This window comes from Stenella coeruleoalba, assembly GCF_951394435.1.
Source record: "Stenella coeruleoalba genome assembly, chromosome: X".
Taxonomy (NCBI): domain Eukaryota; kingdom Metazoa; phylum Chordata; class Mammalia; order Artiodactyla; family Delphinidae; genus Stenella; species Stenella coeruleoalba.
In genome coordinates this window covers 7,514,795-7,531,283 of record NC_137152.1, presented here as the reverse complement: position 1 = coordinate 7,531,283, position 16,489 = coordinate 7,514,795, and the positions used below count along the sequence as shown (strand labels likewise).

The window sequence follows — 16,489 nt, the reverse complement described above, 5'->3', positions numbered from 1 at the left end:
GAATATGAAAAAGAATGTACATATGTGTATAACTGAGTCACTTTGCTGCACAGCAGTCATTAACACAACACTGTAAATCAATTTCAATAAAAAATACATTTAAAAAATTACTAGATGATGGAATTCAAGAACTTGCTACATGTTACTACTTGGTGTACTGAAAATCATTTAAAAGTAAAGACTTTCTGGCATGCAAAAAAAAAAAAAAGAAATAAAAAGCTGTACTGACTAGGGATAATTAAAGGAACTCCCATTGTAGATCCAAATCACCAGAGAATGTGCACGCGCGCGCACACACACACACACACACACACACACACACACACACACTGCTACAGGTAGTGGTAGAGAAAGCAAAAAGCTGACTGTAAGGTTAAAAGCCTGCAGCTCATGCTAAGCACGTGGACAGCTTACCAAACCCTGCCACATGGGGGACCTGCAGGGGGCATGGCAGTGTCTCAGGGCCAGAAAAGTCAAGCCCCTCCAGGCAAGACCCAGCTCACCTTTCTATTGTGTCTCCCTTGGTGTCTATAATATGTCCTTAATAAAAAGCGGACAAACGAATCATCAACCAAACTAATCCTGGGTGATTAACAAAGTGAATGTCAACCTCATGTTAAACAACAGGGTTTGACGTGCCCGTTAATTACCCTTTATGTGAGGTGGGATCATTATCTTTGTCAAACACATTCTGTGTAACCTCCCTATAAAGAGTAATACTGCAATCACATTTGACACACTGTCATGTGTCTGCACACAGGATGCAAGAGAGTGGCACGCTGCCCACATTTACCAAGAAATCGTAGCCACGTGGATTCCTGCCATTTGCTGAAGGCTGACTACGTAGCAGGCACTGGTGCTGCACTTGGACAATTTAGCCCAATGATCACTGCTATGGACTGAATGTTCATGCCCCCCAAACTTCATATGGTTAGCCCTAACCCCCAATAGGATGGTATTTGGAAATGGGGCCTTTGGGGGTGATTAGATTTAGATGAGGTCATGAGGGTGGGGCCCCATGAAGGGATTAGTGTCCTTAAAGAAACAGAAGAGACACCAGAGACCAGAGCCCCCCACCCAAAAACAGCACCATGTCAACACACAGCAAAAAGGCAGTCATCTGATAATGAATTTGCCAGCGCCGTGACCTTAGACTTCCAGCCTCCAGAACTGTGAGAAGTAAATGTCTGCTCTTTAAGTCATTCAGTCTACAGTATTTTGTCAGAGCAACCGAGCTACGACAGTCCCCATTGACACATGAGAAGAGTCAACACAGAAGGTATGAAGCACAAGCCCAAGTTCAGCAAGTGAAACCAGGCTCTGAATCAAAAGGGAATATACTTTGAACCAACAAGCATACAATGCCCTTTCTTAGGAAAATTAATTCTTTCAGACCACCAATATCACCATTTATAAAATAACTCCTGTTCATTGAATTTGCTCACTTCATATAACTCACAAATGATAAGAACTTCATCCCCAAACTCTTAGTAGGGATAAAGTTCTAATTGTAAAGATGTCAATTTTATAGGAGGAAGACCTATAGATCAGGCTGCCCAACTGAAAGTACTGTGAGGATGGAAATGTCATCTGTGCCGCCCGAGGCAGTGGCCAGCTAGCCCAGTGGTCCTCAGCTGGGGACAAACATGCCCTCCAGGAAACACTTGGCAATATCTGGAGACATTTTGGGCTGTCACAACTGGGTAAGAGGGTGCTACTGGCATCTAGGGGGTCAAGGCCAGGGGTGCTGCTAAACATCCTCTGGTGCACAGGACAGCTCCACCACGAACAGTTATCGGGTCCAAAATGTCACGAGCACTGAGGTGGAGAAAACCTGCACTAGTCACATGTGACCGAGCATTTCAGATGTGGCTACTGAGGTTGGGAACTAAAATTTTAATTTTATTTAACTTCAATTAATTTAAACTTTAGAATTAAAAACTTTAAGAGATTAAAACTAACAAAACAGGAATTCAAATGTAAATAGCCATGTGTGTTTCAGACAGCACAGCTATCAAGAATGTGCGTAAATATAAAATAAAGGTCTTATTTCCCAAGGAAACAAGAACAAACTATCTTCAGGGAAAAGAGAGATCTGATCCTTAGGATTGGCAAATAATAAGCATAAATAAAAGCATAAAAGTGAACACCCATGAAGCTTTAGGACACATGTCCCGGCACCAAACAGGAAATCGCAGGGAAACTCTCCCTCTGTCACTGCAGGCCACTCACTCTTGCAGGGTCTCCACCCCCTTTTCTTTGTACTGCAGTTCTTGCTTCATCTGGGTCAGCTCTCGTTTTAATCTGGAAAGCTAAAGACAAATTACATTTTTTTTTCCACAAAAAGAAGCTGTGAAAAATGATTTCTACAGTTGTTAGCATTGTCATCTAAGTTTCTGACTACCTTGCAATTCACAGGGTCACCCATTCTCTCCATGGCCTTCCATCCCTGGCATATCAAACAGCCCTGGCATATCAAACAGCCCTGGCAGGGGGGCCGGCTCGCTTAGACACAAAAGGCCCGGGTCACGAACAGCTTTCTACCACGTGGAGCCCTGGAACCAGCAATGATTTTCTTTTTCGAGGTATTGATTTACACATTGCAATGAGCAAACTTTGTCATACTTTTTTCATCCTCTCTTCTGCTTACTACCCACAGATCCCACCTAGGAAACCCTGTTGCTCAAAGCATGGCTTCCCACTACCTGGAAGTCAGTCGCCTGCAGTGCTTATTTAAAGAGATGATAGGACCCACTCCAGGCCTTGTTAAAACTCCGTGGGGGCGAGGCAGGGGGTGTCTGGAGCTCACACTTTGAACTGATGCCCCAGGTGTTTTTCGTTGGTGTACTAGAATGTGAGAACCACGGCACTAAAAGAGACACTCTGGTTTAGGGACTGAGACACCAGGACAGGAGGCTTGGCCTCTAAGATGTCTCCCGTCCCCGCTTCCAGACACCCAAGACAAGGGGCTGAAGGGATGGAACACGGTGGCACACCAAGAACCCGGCACCACTGGCAGGGAGCACCGGTACCTTCTGGTCAAACGCCATCGTAGGCAAGATTTCCCTGGGAATACAGCCACCAGGGAAGAACAGCAGATGCTAAAGCTGCTGAGGGACAGGCCTGGCAGCCCACTAATACAGGGAAGCAGCCCTCTGAGGTTGGGCCCCAATGTCACCAAATCTTTCCAAACAGGGGGTGAATCTAGCCCCATGAAACACACTGAGGGATACAGGTGATTTTTTGTTAGATGGGCTGAGGCTTTAAAATGAAACTTTTCCCTTCCTATCGGAAAAAAAAAGTGGAAAGTAAAACCAAATGTGGTAATAATTCATGAAATGGAAAATCTTACTAAAATATGGGTGTTATACACACTGGCCACCATAAAATGAACCATGATAAGTGATGTTACATAAAAAGACATACGGGGCTTCTAGTTGTGAAAATATTCGTTTTACTCACCCTATCCCGACGACTTGCTATTTCTGCTTTAATTTGGTATGGGTCGTACTTTGTATTTGTTGAATATCCAAAGAAGGCTAAACAGAAGGAAAATATTTTATTTTATAATGGATCCTTTAAAGTAAATAAATACACATAGATAGGAACTTCTGATTCACCATATTAAGTAGTTAATCCTCAGTCTCAGACTTCCAAGTTGGCGCTGGCTCCTGAAGAATTAACATCTTACAACCTTGAATCTTGACGTTTGATTTTTGCATGAGGCCCTTCTACGTGATTCCACATAATAAAATATATGGCTATAAGTAAATCAAAACTCTGTTTACTTCAACTGCAAAACTACTAGGGTTAAAAACCATATATACACAGGGGGAGGGGTACAGTTATGGTATAGAAAACTATTCTAACTATGTAAACAGTACATACAGTATGAACCCATTTTTACTTCCTTTTAAAATGCATGCACCCATGGAAGTCACTGGAAGAAAAGAACCCAAAAGTTGACTGCTATTCTCAATGGTTTCATTGCAAAAGATTTTGTATTCACTCTCTTCATATCTATAGTCTCCACATGAACGATTTTTGACATAAGAAAGAAAAAAAAAACCCAAAGATTTGTAAAATGAAAAAGACAACTTTCTAGTCACGTATCAGTATCTGGCAGGCTTGAGGAAAAGCTATTCTTCCATGTTTTTGGTTCCCCGAAAGCTGTTATTCTAAGCAGCTTGTTTTTGAGGGATGTTTAGCTAAATCACATTGCATAGATAAATGCTTTCTTCAGCGGTGCAGCACACATGACTTAAAGCCTTTTAACAGACACAGCATCGTGACTGCAGACGGCTACCACCTGGGGCTGAATGGGGCACGCTCAGCCGCCCAGCTGTGTGCTAAGCACAGGCAGCCAAGCCCTCTCTGCTGTCTCAGCAACTGGAGCAGCTTGCAGCTGTTTCTTTCTCTTTTTTTTCTTTCTTTTTCTTTCTTTTTTTAAATTAATTTTTATTGGAGTATAGTTGCTTTACAAGGTTGTGTTAGTTTCTACTGTACAGCAAAACGAATCAGCTATACATATACATATATCCACGTTTTTTTGGATTTCCTTCCCATTTCCGCCATTTCTAATTTCTATCACCCCATCCACCTCTCTGCATCCCTTTTTCTTGATGCTTCTGTCTCCTTTCTCTTAGGCCTTGGAGCTGCAGTGACTTGGTTCCTGTCCCTTCCTGAGTTGTGGAGGCTCCTCTTTCTTCATCTGAGAGTCACCCCACACTGGTGTAATCTGCCTCCGGGTCATTTTCATTAGTTTCACCTGCTCAGAAGACCCATCAGCAGGGCCAGCATCCATTCTTTTACTCCTTTGATCTGGGTACCAAAGGCTGTCATTCAGGTAACTTACATGTCAACATCTAGAAACTAGTTTATAATCATCTCCTGATTTCATATTGGAGAAGCTGACTCAAAGCCATCAAGTGGGGCTTCCCTGGTGCCGCAGTGGTTAAGAATCCGCCTGCCAAGGCAGGGGACACGAGTTCGAGCCCTGGTCCGGGAAGATCCCACATGCTTCAGAGCAACTAAGCCCTTTCACCACAACTACTGAAGCCCGTGCGCCTAGAGCCTGTGCTCCGCAGCAAGAGAAGCCACCGCAATGAGAAGCCCGCACACCGCAATGAAGAGTAGTCCCTGCTCGCCGCAACTAGAGAAAGCCCGCGTGCAGCAACGAAGACTCAACGCAGCCAAAAATAAATAAATAAATTTATTTTAGAAAGCCATCAAGTGGTTTAAACAGCAAGAGTATTTAATATCCTCAAATAGAACCACATCAGCAAACAGAACCACATCCTAACTTAATTTGAGCTGTTCAGATATATCCTGTTTTTTAAAAAATACAGTTCTATGGAAAATCTACTATTCTAAGCCCCAGTCAGAATTTCAAATTACTAGAATCTACTGGAAATAAATATCTGGAGGAGCTGTTTGCCAAATTTATCTCAAATGTTCTTATATTTAGAATTCTAATCTCTCAAAAACAGAGTAAAATGTTTCTTAAATAGAATTCTTTCTAAGACGAAGAATGTTTATTTCCAAATCCTAGAACCTCCATCTTGCCTGACTCTTTGGTCTCATTTAAGACCAGTAATGAAAGCAACACCTCAGACAATGCCCTTAAGAGGCAGAAGTTATTTCTATAAAATCTCCACGTTAAACTCCTGGGACTTAAGGTTCCCAAGCCTGAGCTTAAGGGGCTTCCACTGGGGCCCAGACAACATGCAAATAAACCTACGGCTTGCTGACTCCTTCCACGTGGGGCCACTTGTCACCTTGCAGCTGAGGAAGACAATGCCAACAGTTACCACCTGGGATCTTTCCCATTCCGGGTAGAAAGTAACCCCACCACCAAAGTCCAGGGAAGTTAACCGCAACGTTAAACATCAGTAACAATGATCTGAAATCGTTGCCAAAACTCTTTTTGTCTGTGCAGTTTCATAGGGAAAATTAGCAAAGAGCCTTGAAGCGCACGCTGGAGGTGTAGTGGGTACAGATGGACAGATACGTGGCAACCTGCCCCCGGTTCTCCTGCATAACTAACAGAGCCCTGAGGCACTTGGGCATCCGCCTCTCCCCCAGGACACTCAGCCTGGACCAGTCCTGGAGGGGGGTCCTGATAAACCACGACATCACTGAGCTGCCCAGTCCACCGATGGGGAGGCCCACCACCCCCTGGAGGACGCTGCTAAGTGACAATGACAGCCTTATTGTCCAGGCCGAGGGGAGTTAGTCTTTTCTGCTACTTACAGCTGAAAACATCCTAAATGGTAAAAGGTTTTACTTATTGATACCACTCATGTTACCTTTGCCATGGTCTCTAAAGCTATAAAATTCCAGGACTGGAACGAGGTAAAAGGCAACTCAAGTACCTAAGACAGTGAGTACGTTTTATCTTCAAATGCTAAGGAGAGTGATAAACACTGGCAGATCTTCTAATGATATAATTCAGTTTATAAAGACAGATTCTCAGTTCCTGATGTCTGCCAGTAAGTCTAATGGAACCCATTTGTGGAGTCCAAGGAAAAAGCTCAAGACTCTGGACCGCATTATTTATTTTTTTATTTTTTTGCGGTACGCGGGCCTCTCACTGCTGTGGCCTCTCCTGTTGCGGAGCACAGGCTCCGGACACGCAGGCTCAGCGGCCATGGCTCACGGGCCCAGCCGCTCCGCGGCATGTGGGATCCTCCCGGACCGGGGCACGAACCCGTGTCCCCTGCATCGGCAGGCGGACTCTCAACCACTGCGCCACCAGGGAAGCCCTGGACCTCATTTTTAATGGCACATACACCACAACACTTAGAAAAAGAAACATCTTCCTCTGTTAAGACACGTCTCCAATCTCAAGGTTTAGGATAAATAGGAGACTTTCACCTCTGAAGCTTTCTTCTCACTTGAAGAGTTTGAGTGGGCAGAGCTATTAAACAGCTTAAGGAGGCCGCTCAGGCATAGAGCATTGCTTTGGATGATATAATAGGAAGGTTATAGTTTAACTGGACCTCACCAATGTAAATTACTATACCTTGCTATTATAGGGTAGCTGTCGCATTTATTTCATCTATCCTCATAAAATCTTTGTGAGAGATGGCGATTACGTTTCCCCACTTTAGAAATGAAGGCTGAGTGTGTAGTGAGTTGACCTACATGCTGCCATCAGTCAAAGAGGGACTTCTGTCTAGAACCTGGGCTCCTGTGGCTCACATTAGCTTTTCCAAATTAAAAAGAAATGGCCCTCCGGCTCCCCGGTGCGCAACAGGAGAACTCAATCTGTGTTATTTAGCACTCAAAATGCTGCAGACCCCAGTAATTACTTTGGATTTCGATTTTATGGGTTATTAAAAGGGGGAAATGTGTCCATGTCTGCCTCTGTGTCCATCTCCTCTTACACACAGGGCTCCTCTGGACCGTGAGAACCCAAGATCGCCCTAGGCGGATGACATGCTTTAAAAGAGGGTAGTCCTTCTCCAAAGACCTCCTCTGGGCAGGCGGACGGCTCCTTAGGACCAGGTGTACGCCTTCCAGGCATCGGCGCTGCAGCGAGCTGCTGGAGGGAGCCCAGTAGGACTCCGGCACAGAGGACGGCAAGCCTGGACAGTTTCCCTGCTGACAGGTACTAATTACCAGAGCCGACCAAGGCATGCCTGTAAACAAGCAAGGCCAACTAAAGAGGGCATGACCTCTTTTTTAAAGGCACCAGAAGCAAAGGAACAAAAAAATCAAACCAGCCCGCTGAGAGGTAACCTACAGAAGTAACACAAGGGCCCACCAAATCCAAACCAAGAAGTCCCTCTCTAGGGCAGACGAGGAGATCTGGTAAACATGTGTGCTCTGCGACAACCTTCGAGATTGCGTCCTGCCAACTAATACCTGGGAAGATGCTGCGTGAGCCATTTTTTTCCTGCCTGCTCCAACATGCCTGCGTGCAGGAAAACGAAGGGCTGAATGGATGGACTGTGGCCCTTATCCTCAGCTAGGCAGGAGATGAGAAACCTTCACCAGGGAAACAAGGGAAGACAGTCTTTGTGGGATGGGCCTGGAGCCTCAGAAAGAATGTGGGGCCGGACAGAGGACTGATAAGGTCAAGCTTCCCCACCGCCCAAGCCAGCCCCCCGAGCCAGGAATGCAGGGCGGGTCAGCGCTTTCTCACCGGAGATAAGGCTGACTCTTTCCCAGGCACCCGAAGAGACTTTGGCTGTAGGCTTCTGGGAGCTCCCAGGAGCCAGGGTAACAAACAAAGTCATACTCCTGCTGCTGGAAGAAAGGATCACAATCAGTAGATCTCAACTCTGGGAATCCCCTGGGGAGCTTTAAAAAAAAAGTGTCTGGCCCCAGTCAAGGCCAATTAAACCCAAATCTCTAGGGGTGGCACTGGGGCCCAGACAGAAGAGTTTTTAAAAGCCCTTCGGGAGATTCCTCCAGTGCAGCCAGGGTTGAGAACCACTGGTGCAGATTCTTCTGCAAAGGACCAAATAGTAAATATTTCTGGCTCTGTAGGCCATACACTCTCTGTCGCAGTTCCTCGACTCTGCCACTGTAGCTGCTACAGACCATGGGTAAGTGAATGGACCTTGCTAGGTCCCAATAAAAGTTTATTTACAAAACACCCAGAGTGGACAGGATTCAGCCTGCGGGCCAAAATTCGCTGACCTGTGGTTCAGACTATAATTTACCCCAAGCAAGAATTCCTTCTAAAAGGTCCTGCAACTGGTCATATACTTCATCTGAACGCATCTGGAGGCCAGAGTTTCTCAGGAACAATGAAAAAAAAGTTTCTGAAATAATGAATGTATTCAGTGTTTAAAAAGAAGGCAAACAGAAGAAAATATTGCAGCGAAGAAAGTAGGAGAAAACTCTACAAAATGGAGCTGCAGAGAAAGTACTGGGTGCGTCTTAGAGACTGAGTCCTTTGTAGTGAAGAGTTCCATGCCAGGGTTCTACAGAGCATTGGACAGGACTGGGCCCAAGGCAGCTAGCTCATAAGCGAACAGAACTAAAGCAGAGTTGGGGTCTTAGTCTCATGGGGATGTGTGCTCAAATCCAGCAAAGCATGACGTTGTTTTGGTCAGAGACAAAAAAGTTAAGGCTTGGATATTCTCAGGCACCAGATGGCCCAACACTGACACAAAATCTTTCCTCTCCAATGAACAGAGTTTTATTCTGACGACTTCCATAACTCAGGGGGAAATCTGTGAAAGGTGTGGAACAGAGCACTTCCCCTCCCCTTGCCCTCCCCCATGCCCTTCTGCTCCAATACTGGAAATGACTTTCTAGTGAATTCCGCTGTTTACAATTATTGCCTCATTTTCCCCTACAATCAGCCATTCAGGATAAATCGTGTCCCCAACACCAGGTGCTAAGGAAATATCTGTTGAAAACTAAATGACTAGTTTAGTGGGCCACAAGAAAATCAAGAAGCAGAAGGCGTTCTGCCTTCCACGTGCCCCTTCAAGTGTTGTGAAATTGCCGGACTTGTCAATTTATAATGGGTCCTTATTTCCAGGTAACTTGAACAATGGGAGGGCAGCCTGTTCCAAAGCCACGATCAGTTCTTCTGAGCTGACTCTTCCATGTCTCGGAAATACTACACAGCACTGAAGGCTACCTACACAAAAAGATCTGGGTTCAAATCCAAGGTCTACCGTTTACTAGGGATGTAACCTTCAAGAAGTAACTTAGCCTACCCAATACTGTTTCTGTGTGTACACCGAAAATAACATTACCATGTTACAGTGCTTCACGATGTTGCAATCACAACAATGCAGGAAAACACTAGCCCATTAGATGTTGCTTCCTTTCACTTGGAGTCACTGTCAATGAAGGAAGTAATGAGAAATAAGTCCAAATCTCCCTCTGTTGTTCCCAGTACCCGAGCAAGGAGCCCTGCTTTAGATGACTAACAAGGTGAGCGACCTGGGTTGTGCCAGACCCAGGTGGCCAACTGGAGCCCAGGTGTGCCATGGATCCTGCCACCAGCAGCTCCTGATGTGGGCCCGGACCTCTGTAGGAGACATCTGTTAGAGCACAAGCCACCAGGATCATTGTCTTGAACTTTAGCCTGTGGCCAGAAATAGTTCATTTGAGTCATAGCTAACAGAATTATCCTCAATGAAGTTCAGGTTAAATGGCAAATTCAAAGAGCCTGATCGGGCTTCCCTGGTGGCGCAGTGGTTGAGAGTCCTCCTGCCGATGCAGGGGACACGGGTTCGTGCCCCGGTCCGGGAAGATCCCACATGCCGCGGAGCGGCTGGGCCCGTGAGCCATGGCCGCTGAGCCTGCGCGTCCGGAGCCTGTGCTCCACGACGGGAGAGGCCGCAACAGTGAGAGGCCCGCATACCGCAAAAAAAAAAAAAAGAAAGAGCTTGATCAAAAACTGCAGGGATAGCAGCAACTTGATAAAATGCTTGAATTAGTTCCTAGCTTCCATTCGTAGTCTTTTTCCCTGAGGAGACAGGCTCCAGCAAGAGCCACTGGCATCTCCAGCCCTTCATGAAAATGGCCTAAGCTGGCCTCCAATGCCACCTGCACGAGTAGAAGCAGAGATCGTGTCTACGCAGGGACCTCTCATGGGTTGGGGAGTGGAGTCTCATGGTAGGATCTCAAGTCAACACCCCAGAGTCATCACCTTCCTTGACTCAAGGTTTCCTCATATATGATTTCAAAGACAGCATCTCAAGTGTTTCTTTTTTACTGGGCATTAATAAAATTCTACGGAGCACAGGAAGAATGAAATTGAGTGCAATTCCCTACTTGCCCAAATGTCAACGGAGTGAAAAGCCCGTGGAAATACAAAAACTAATGCTGAGGGAAGTCCCAGCTCCAGAGGACTATAAGTTCTGGATGCCCTCACCCTCTAGGCTCCACATTGCTATGCGACTCCTCCCCTCGGGCTGGGCATAGAACCCGATAGGCTGCAACTAGGTCCTCCTATATTTGCATCCTCAAGGGCTCCAGTCCCGAGTCCCCACACTCACTGCAACTGAAGTCCTGGCTGCACCAGTACAGTAACCAGTACATAAGACACACCTTCTCTTGATGAAGTTTGTCCTTTCAATGACTGGCAAGAAACTTCCTGCCAGGTTTTTCTGATATGTGCTTCTCCCATCTTAGAAAGACTGACTGGAAAGCCTCTTTGGAGACCTAACCAAACCTGACCATGGAACAGATGAGGTGCCTACAGGCTACTGGGAAGAAATACTCTATTAGGTTGAATCATACGAAATTGCCAATATTTGGGCCTTTTTAAGCTACAAAAATGACAATTGTATATGGTTCAATCTACTTCTACCAAGTAACTTTTGGAAAGGTTTAGAATCGCTAACTATATGCTTTCAGAAACAGTTATAAGCCAATGCTTCAGCCAAGTGTGACCTCGAGGCACCAAGTCCATGAGATCACTTAAAAGAGACCATATGCCGAGCCCCGAAAGTCATCTGAATAGATATCAAAAGATCGAAATCTTATACATCTAGTCTCTGACCACAATGGAATTAAATTAGAAATCAACAACATGATACCTTTAAAAAGTTCCAACAACTTACTTTTTTTTCGGCCATGCCACTCGGCTTGCAGGATCTTAGTTCCCCGACCAGAGACTGAACCCGGGCCCTCAGCAGTGAAATCGAGGAATCCTAACTACTGGACCACCAGGGAATTCCCCCAACAACTTACCTTTTTTTTTTTTTTTTTTTTTTTGCGGTATGCGGGCGTCTCACTGTTGTGGCCTCTCCCATTGCAGAGCACAGACTAGGGATACACAGGCTCAGCGGCCATGGCTCACGGGCCCAGCCGCTCCGCGGCATGTGAGATCCTCCCGGACCGGGACACGAACCCGTGTCCCCTGCATTGGCAGGCGGACTCTCAACCACTGCGCCACCAGGGAAGCCAACAATTTACTTTTTAAAAAACCCATGGGTCAAGAGAGAAATCTCAAAGAAAATGAGAAAATATTATGAACTGACTGAAAATGAAAATACCAAAATTTGTGGGATGCAGTTAAAGTAGTACTTAGAGGAGAATTTATACCTTTAGAGGCTATGTGAGAAAAAAGAGAGGTCTGAAATCAATGGTGTAAGCTCCCAATTTAGGAAGGTAGAAAAAGAACAAATTAAAGCCAAACTAAGTAGAAAGAAGGAAATAATAAAGAGGACAAACCAATAAAATAGAAAACAGACAAGAAATTGGGGGAAAAAAAAAGAAAACCAAAAGCCAGTTCGCTGTAATGCTACGCACAATCAATAAACATTGAGCTGTGCTGATTAAGACACAAATTATTAATATCACAAATACGAGAAAGGACACCAGCTCAGCGTCCAGACATTGAAAGAATCATGCAGGAATTCTACAAAAAACTTCATAAACTTGACAGCTTGGATCAGCGTTCAGCAGATTCCCCGTGGGCCAAATCCAGCTTGTTACTGTTTTTATACTTTTATCAGAACAAGCCACACACATCATTTAGGTATCATCTCTGGCTGCTTTTGCAGTCTAACAACAGGGTTGAGTAGCTGCGTCTAAGATCATATGACCTACAGAGCCTAAAACACTATCTGATCCTTTACAGAAAAGCTTACTGATTTTTGGATTAGATGAAAGAGACGAATTCCTTGAAGCACACAAATACCAAAACTGATTCAAGAAGAAACAGGAAAATCTGACTAGCCCTGTATCTATTAGAGGTATTGAATTTGTAGTTACAAACATTCCCACAAAGACCTCCAGGTCCAGATGGCTTTTCTGGTGAATTCTATCAAACTGTTAAGAAAGCATTAATACCAATCCCACATGAACTTTCCAAAGCCTGGGGAGAAGGGAACACGTCCCAATTCATTCTGTAAGGCCAGTATTATCCTGATACCAAAATCAGAGAAAGACATTACAAGTAAAGAAAACTAGGAAGAGACCAGACTTTTCTAAAAACTAGCACTGAGCTGACCCATCACATTCTGATGGACAGTTAAAAAGAAACAAACAAGGGCTTCCCCGGTGGTGCAGTGGTTGAGAGTCCGCCTGCCGATGCAGGGGACGCGGGGTCGTGCCCCGGTCCGGGAAGATCCCACATGCCGCGGACCGGCTAGGCCCGTGAGCCGTGGCCGCTGAGCCTGCGCGTCCGGAGCCTGTGCTCCGCAACGGGAGAGGCCGCAACAGTGAGAGGCCCACGTACTGCAAAAAAAAAAAAAAAAAGGAACAAACAAGAAAAAAACCTAGTACATATCAATAGCTGAAGAACAAGAGATGAAGCAGCCTGGACACAACGTACCATCATACCTGAGCCTGCATTCTCTCATGGCACATGGAGACACAGCCATCTCAATTCCTGCTACAGGAGGCAAAGCCCACCCCCACTGCTCTCTTCTTCACAGCTTGTATGCTGCAGTGAAAAAGATGTTTGGCCCCTTGGCCTCAATTCCATTCTGACCTGCAAAACGGGATAAAGCTTTGACCACGTCCTTAACGTTCAAAGCTGTGTCACCAGAGCCAAATACCTGGCAACGTGGCAGTCACGTCACAGTAAGTCCCTCATGTCTCAACCAGACTTAGGTTTTTATACAATAAAACCTAGCAGTACCGACTTCATACACTCTCCCCAAGCTCACCGGCACGCGGGACAGGCATGGCCACAAGCACCTGCAGTGGGCGGTTAAGCGTGACAACTCTGTCGGGAAGGGACCGGCTCAGGAAGTGACTGACTGGGTCAGTAACCAGAGGCTTTGGCTTCTGCGACTGGACCTGATTCCTTCAATTCCTGAGCATCTGCTGAGTCCTCCTGAAACAGGAGGCCACATCCAGCAGGCTCCAAAACTCGGAGGGGTCCCCTTTGGAAGACGTCAGTGTGCACCCATCTCACTTGAGGGGCAGACAGAGTTCCCCTGATTCCCCGCGTTATACTGAGTTCCCCCACCTTCAGTGCCTTGCCCAAGAAAGTATGCTACAAAGAGACAGGGGCTTGACATGTGTGGAGGCTCCTGAATCTTTCCATCCAGGACCAACAAAACCATCGTATGGCCTTCCCAGGGACCACCCCAGACAAGCAGGAATAACGGCAGAGATCTCTGGTGAAGCCCTTTTCCACGCTGACAAACAGAAGCCAGGAGGCTGTTTCGTGTCACTACCTGAAACATGCTTGTTTATTTTCTCCCTTCCCCACCCGCATGGAAGCTCCAGGAGGGCAGGGGCCTCTCTTTTCTTGGGCTCCCCCGTGTTGCAGTGCCTGGGCACAAGGCGGACACTTGATCAACATTTGCTGAAGGAGCGGTAGTGAATGACTGTCGGATTCCAGTGTGGAAGGCTGACTACCTAACAATCTGCGATTAGAAAATTTAGGAAGCTGTCTTGCCTGACTCAAGCTCAGTGTCTGCAAAAAGCCTAGCAGACAGACAGCTTTGGAAGTACGCGTGTTAACCGCGGGGGACGGTGAACTCACAGCTGGCATACGAGCGGCCGTCATCCTCGCACATCTTGTGCAGCTGCTGGTATTCCTCCTGGGCCAGCTCGAAACGCTGCTGCTTAATCTGGTAGATTTCTTTCTTGGCGTTGAGGGCCTCCTGGGCTACAATTAAATACTCCTTCAGCATCCGTTCCTGCTCCCGCCTCCACTGCTCTCTGGGATCCTCAATCTGGGTAAGCTCTGAAATTGAAAGGGTAAGAACATAAGGGACTTCAAAGTAAAATCTTTACATTGACCAATAATCATACAGTTATATGACTAGTCGATGAGAAAATTAATTAACTACCAGGAGGTACATTATGGAAGCGTCTATATAACGAACCTCCCAGAGTGCGGATCACCTCCTATTTACATATCCACGCTTGGGACGAGAAGAAAGCTCTGTAGACATGCAATAGCTCCATGGAGGGGAAGACGGTACCAGGCAACTTTTCACACTCTAAGTAAATGTTGGTGGACATGAACCCAAAGGAGGTCATCCCTGTCAAACTAAGACACACGTCCAAGCTTCCTCTCCCTGCCTTCTTCAAGCCAGGCTGCTGTGGGCTCTGCTGTCCCCGTGACTGGCTCGCTCCCCTTCTCCCACCTCCCACGCCAGACGACGTCCTTCTGCATTCTTCCTGGACTTCCCATAAATCCCCCGTTTTCCGCTCTGGCTCTCTCACTCTAGCAGCTCCCCTAAGGGCTCACGCCCACCTCCGGCTCCAACCTCTCCCCTGAGCGCCCATCCTTTCCTTCCTCCTCCCTCCTAGAGGCATCTCCACCTGGACGAACGCAAAGTAATTCTGAGTCATTCGTCCAAAGCAGAACTCATTCTCACACAGCGCCCTTTCACTACACAAACCAAAGCAAAGCAGAGGAAGCCACGCTGACGAGCGCCTGCGTCTCCCGCCTGCCCCTCTGAGTAGCGCCTTCCTCTGGATCTACCCACTGAGCCAGCCTGGGACTCGCCCTCAGAGGACTTGTGCGCTCCTTTCCCCACACAGAGTATTCCATGGGTCATCCACAACTGGCAATTCCTGCCCCTGCGTATCACAGTGGCCGACGTACGCCTTCTCTCCTTCTCCCCTTACTTCAATCAGACCCTCACGATCTCTCTCCAAAAACACGCAGGCTGCCTGCCTCATCCCGCCAAAAGCCATCCTCCGTGCGCTCACCAAAGTGACCTTCCCAGCTCTGCCTCCGGTTCTCTAACACATGGCCTTTTTTAAAGCACAAGGTTGTACCTTGGCGTGACGAAATGTTCTGGAACTAGATAAAAGTGGAAGCTGGACAACACTGTGAATGCGCCAATTGCCACTGAACTGCAGACTTTTAAACAGTGAACTTTACGTTCTGTGCAACTCACATCAAAATGGTTAAAAATGTAAATTTTAGGTTATCTTTGCCCCATACACACACAGCACCTGCTAGGATGTTTCAAGTAAGTCCTTCCATTTTAAACCCCCTCCCAGCAACATCCCCTACCCCGCTTCACACTGCTACCCCAGGGCCCCTCCTAGAAAGCCTCCCTGGGCCTTAAAAGCTCCCATGGGGAAATAAAAAACAAAGACAACAAAAATCGGGGTCCTGACCTAGCCCCGGAGTCCAGATTCAGTGGGCCGAGGGGGTGCGGGCAGAGTCACAGCTGTTATAAGTGCCCGGATGTCTCTGACGTTGATTCAGCCATGAGACTCACCCCGGCCGACAGGCATCGTTCGCACTCTGTCCAGTGCACCCGAGAGTCTTGGGAACCTTGCAGGTGATCCGCGTAGGGCCCCTCTGGTCCCTCACGTCACCGTCAATCTGCACGGTTCCAACTTAATATCTGGCTCCCCAGGTCCTGTGCCTTTAGAGAGCTGTAAAGCTGTGCTGTCGAGAGTCCGAGCCTCAGGAGCAAGCTTTCTGGAGTGGGGCCTCTGGCCCATGTACTAATCGTTACAATAATAATCTTTTATGTTCCTGGGGAAAAAAAAAGAGTTGGGTTCCCTGAAGGCCTCAGAGGGAGGAGGTGGTATGACCCTGGAGCTGATGTCTTCAGCCACATTCCCCATGGTGCTGGGT

At 46.8% G+C, this 16,489-nt stretch overlaps 1 protein-coding gene across 1 annotated transcript in view; it reads right to left on the bottom strand.

The window, feature by feature from the left end:
* The window catches only part of WWC3 (WWC family member 3), a 123,246-nt gene that overhangs the window by 62,107 nt on the left and 44,650 nt on the right, over positions 1–16,489 (bottom strand). Inside the window, exons 3-5 of the mRNA XM_079911473.1 lie at positions 14,423–14,626; positions 3,463–3,539; positions 2,233–2,312 (exon numbers count right to left, since the gene is read on the bottom strand). Coding sequence (XP_079767599.1) covers positions 2,233–2,312; positions 3,463–3,539; positions 14,423–14,626 — 361 coding nt within the window. The remainder of the gene's footprint in view (positions 1–2,232; positions 2,313–3,462; positions 3,540–14,422; positions 14,627–16,489) is intronic.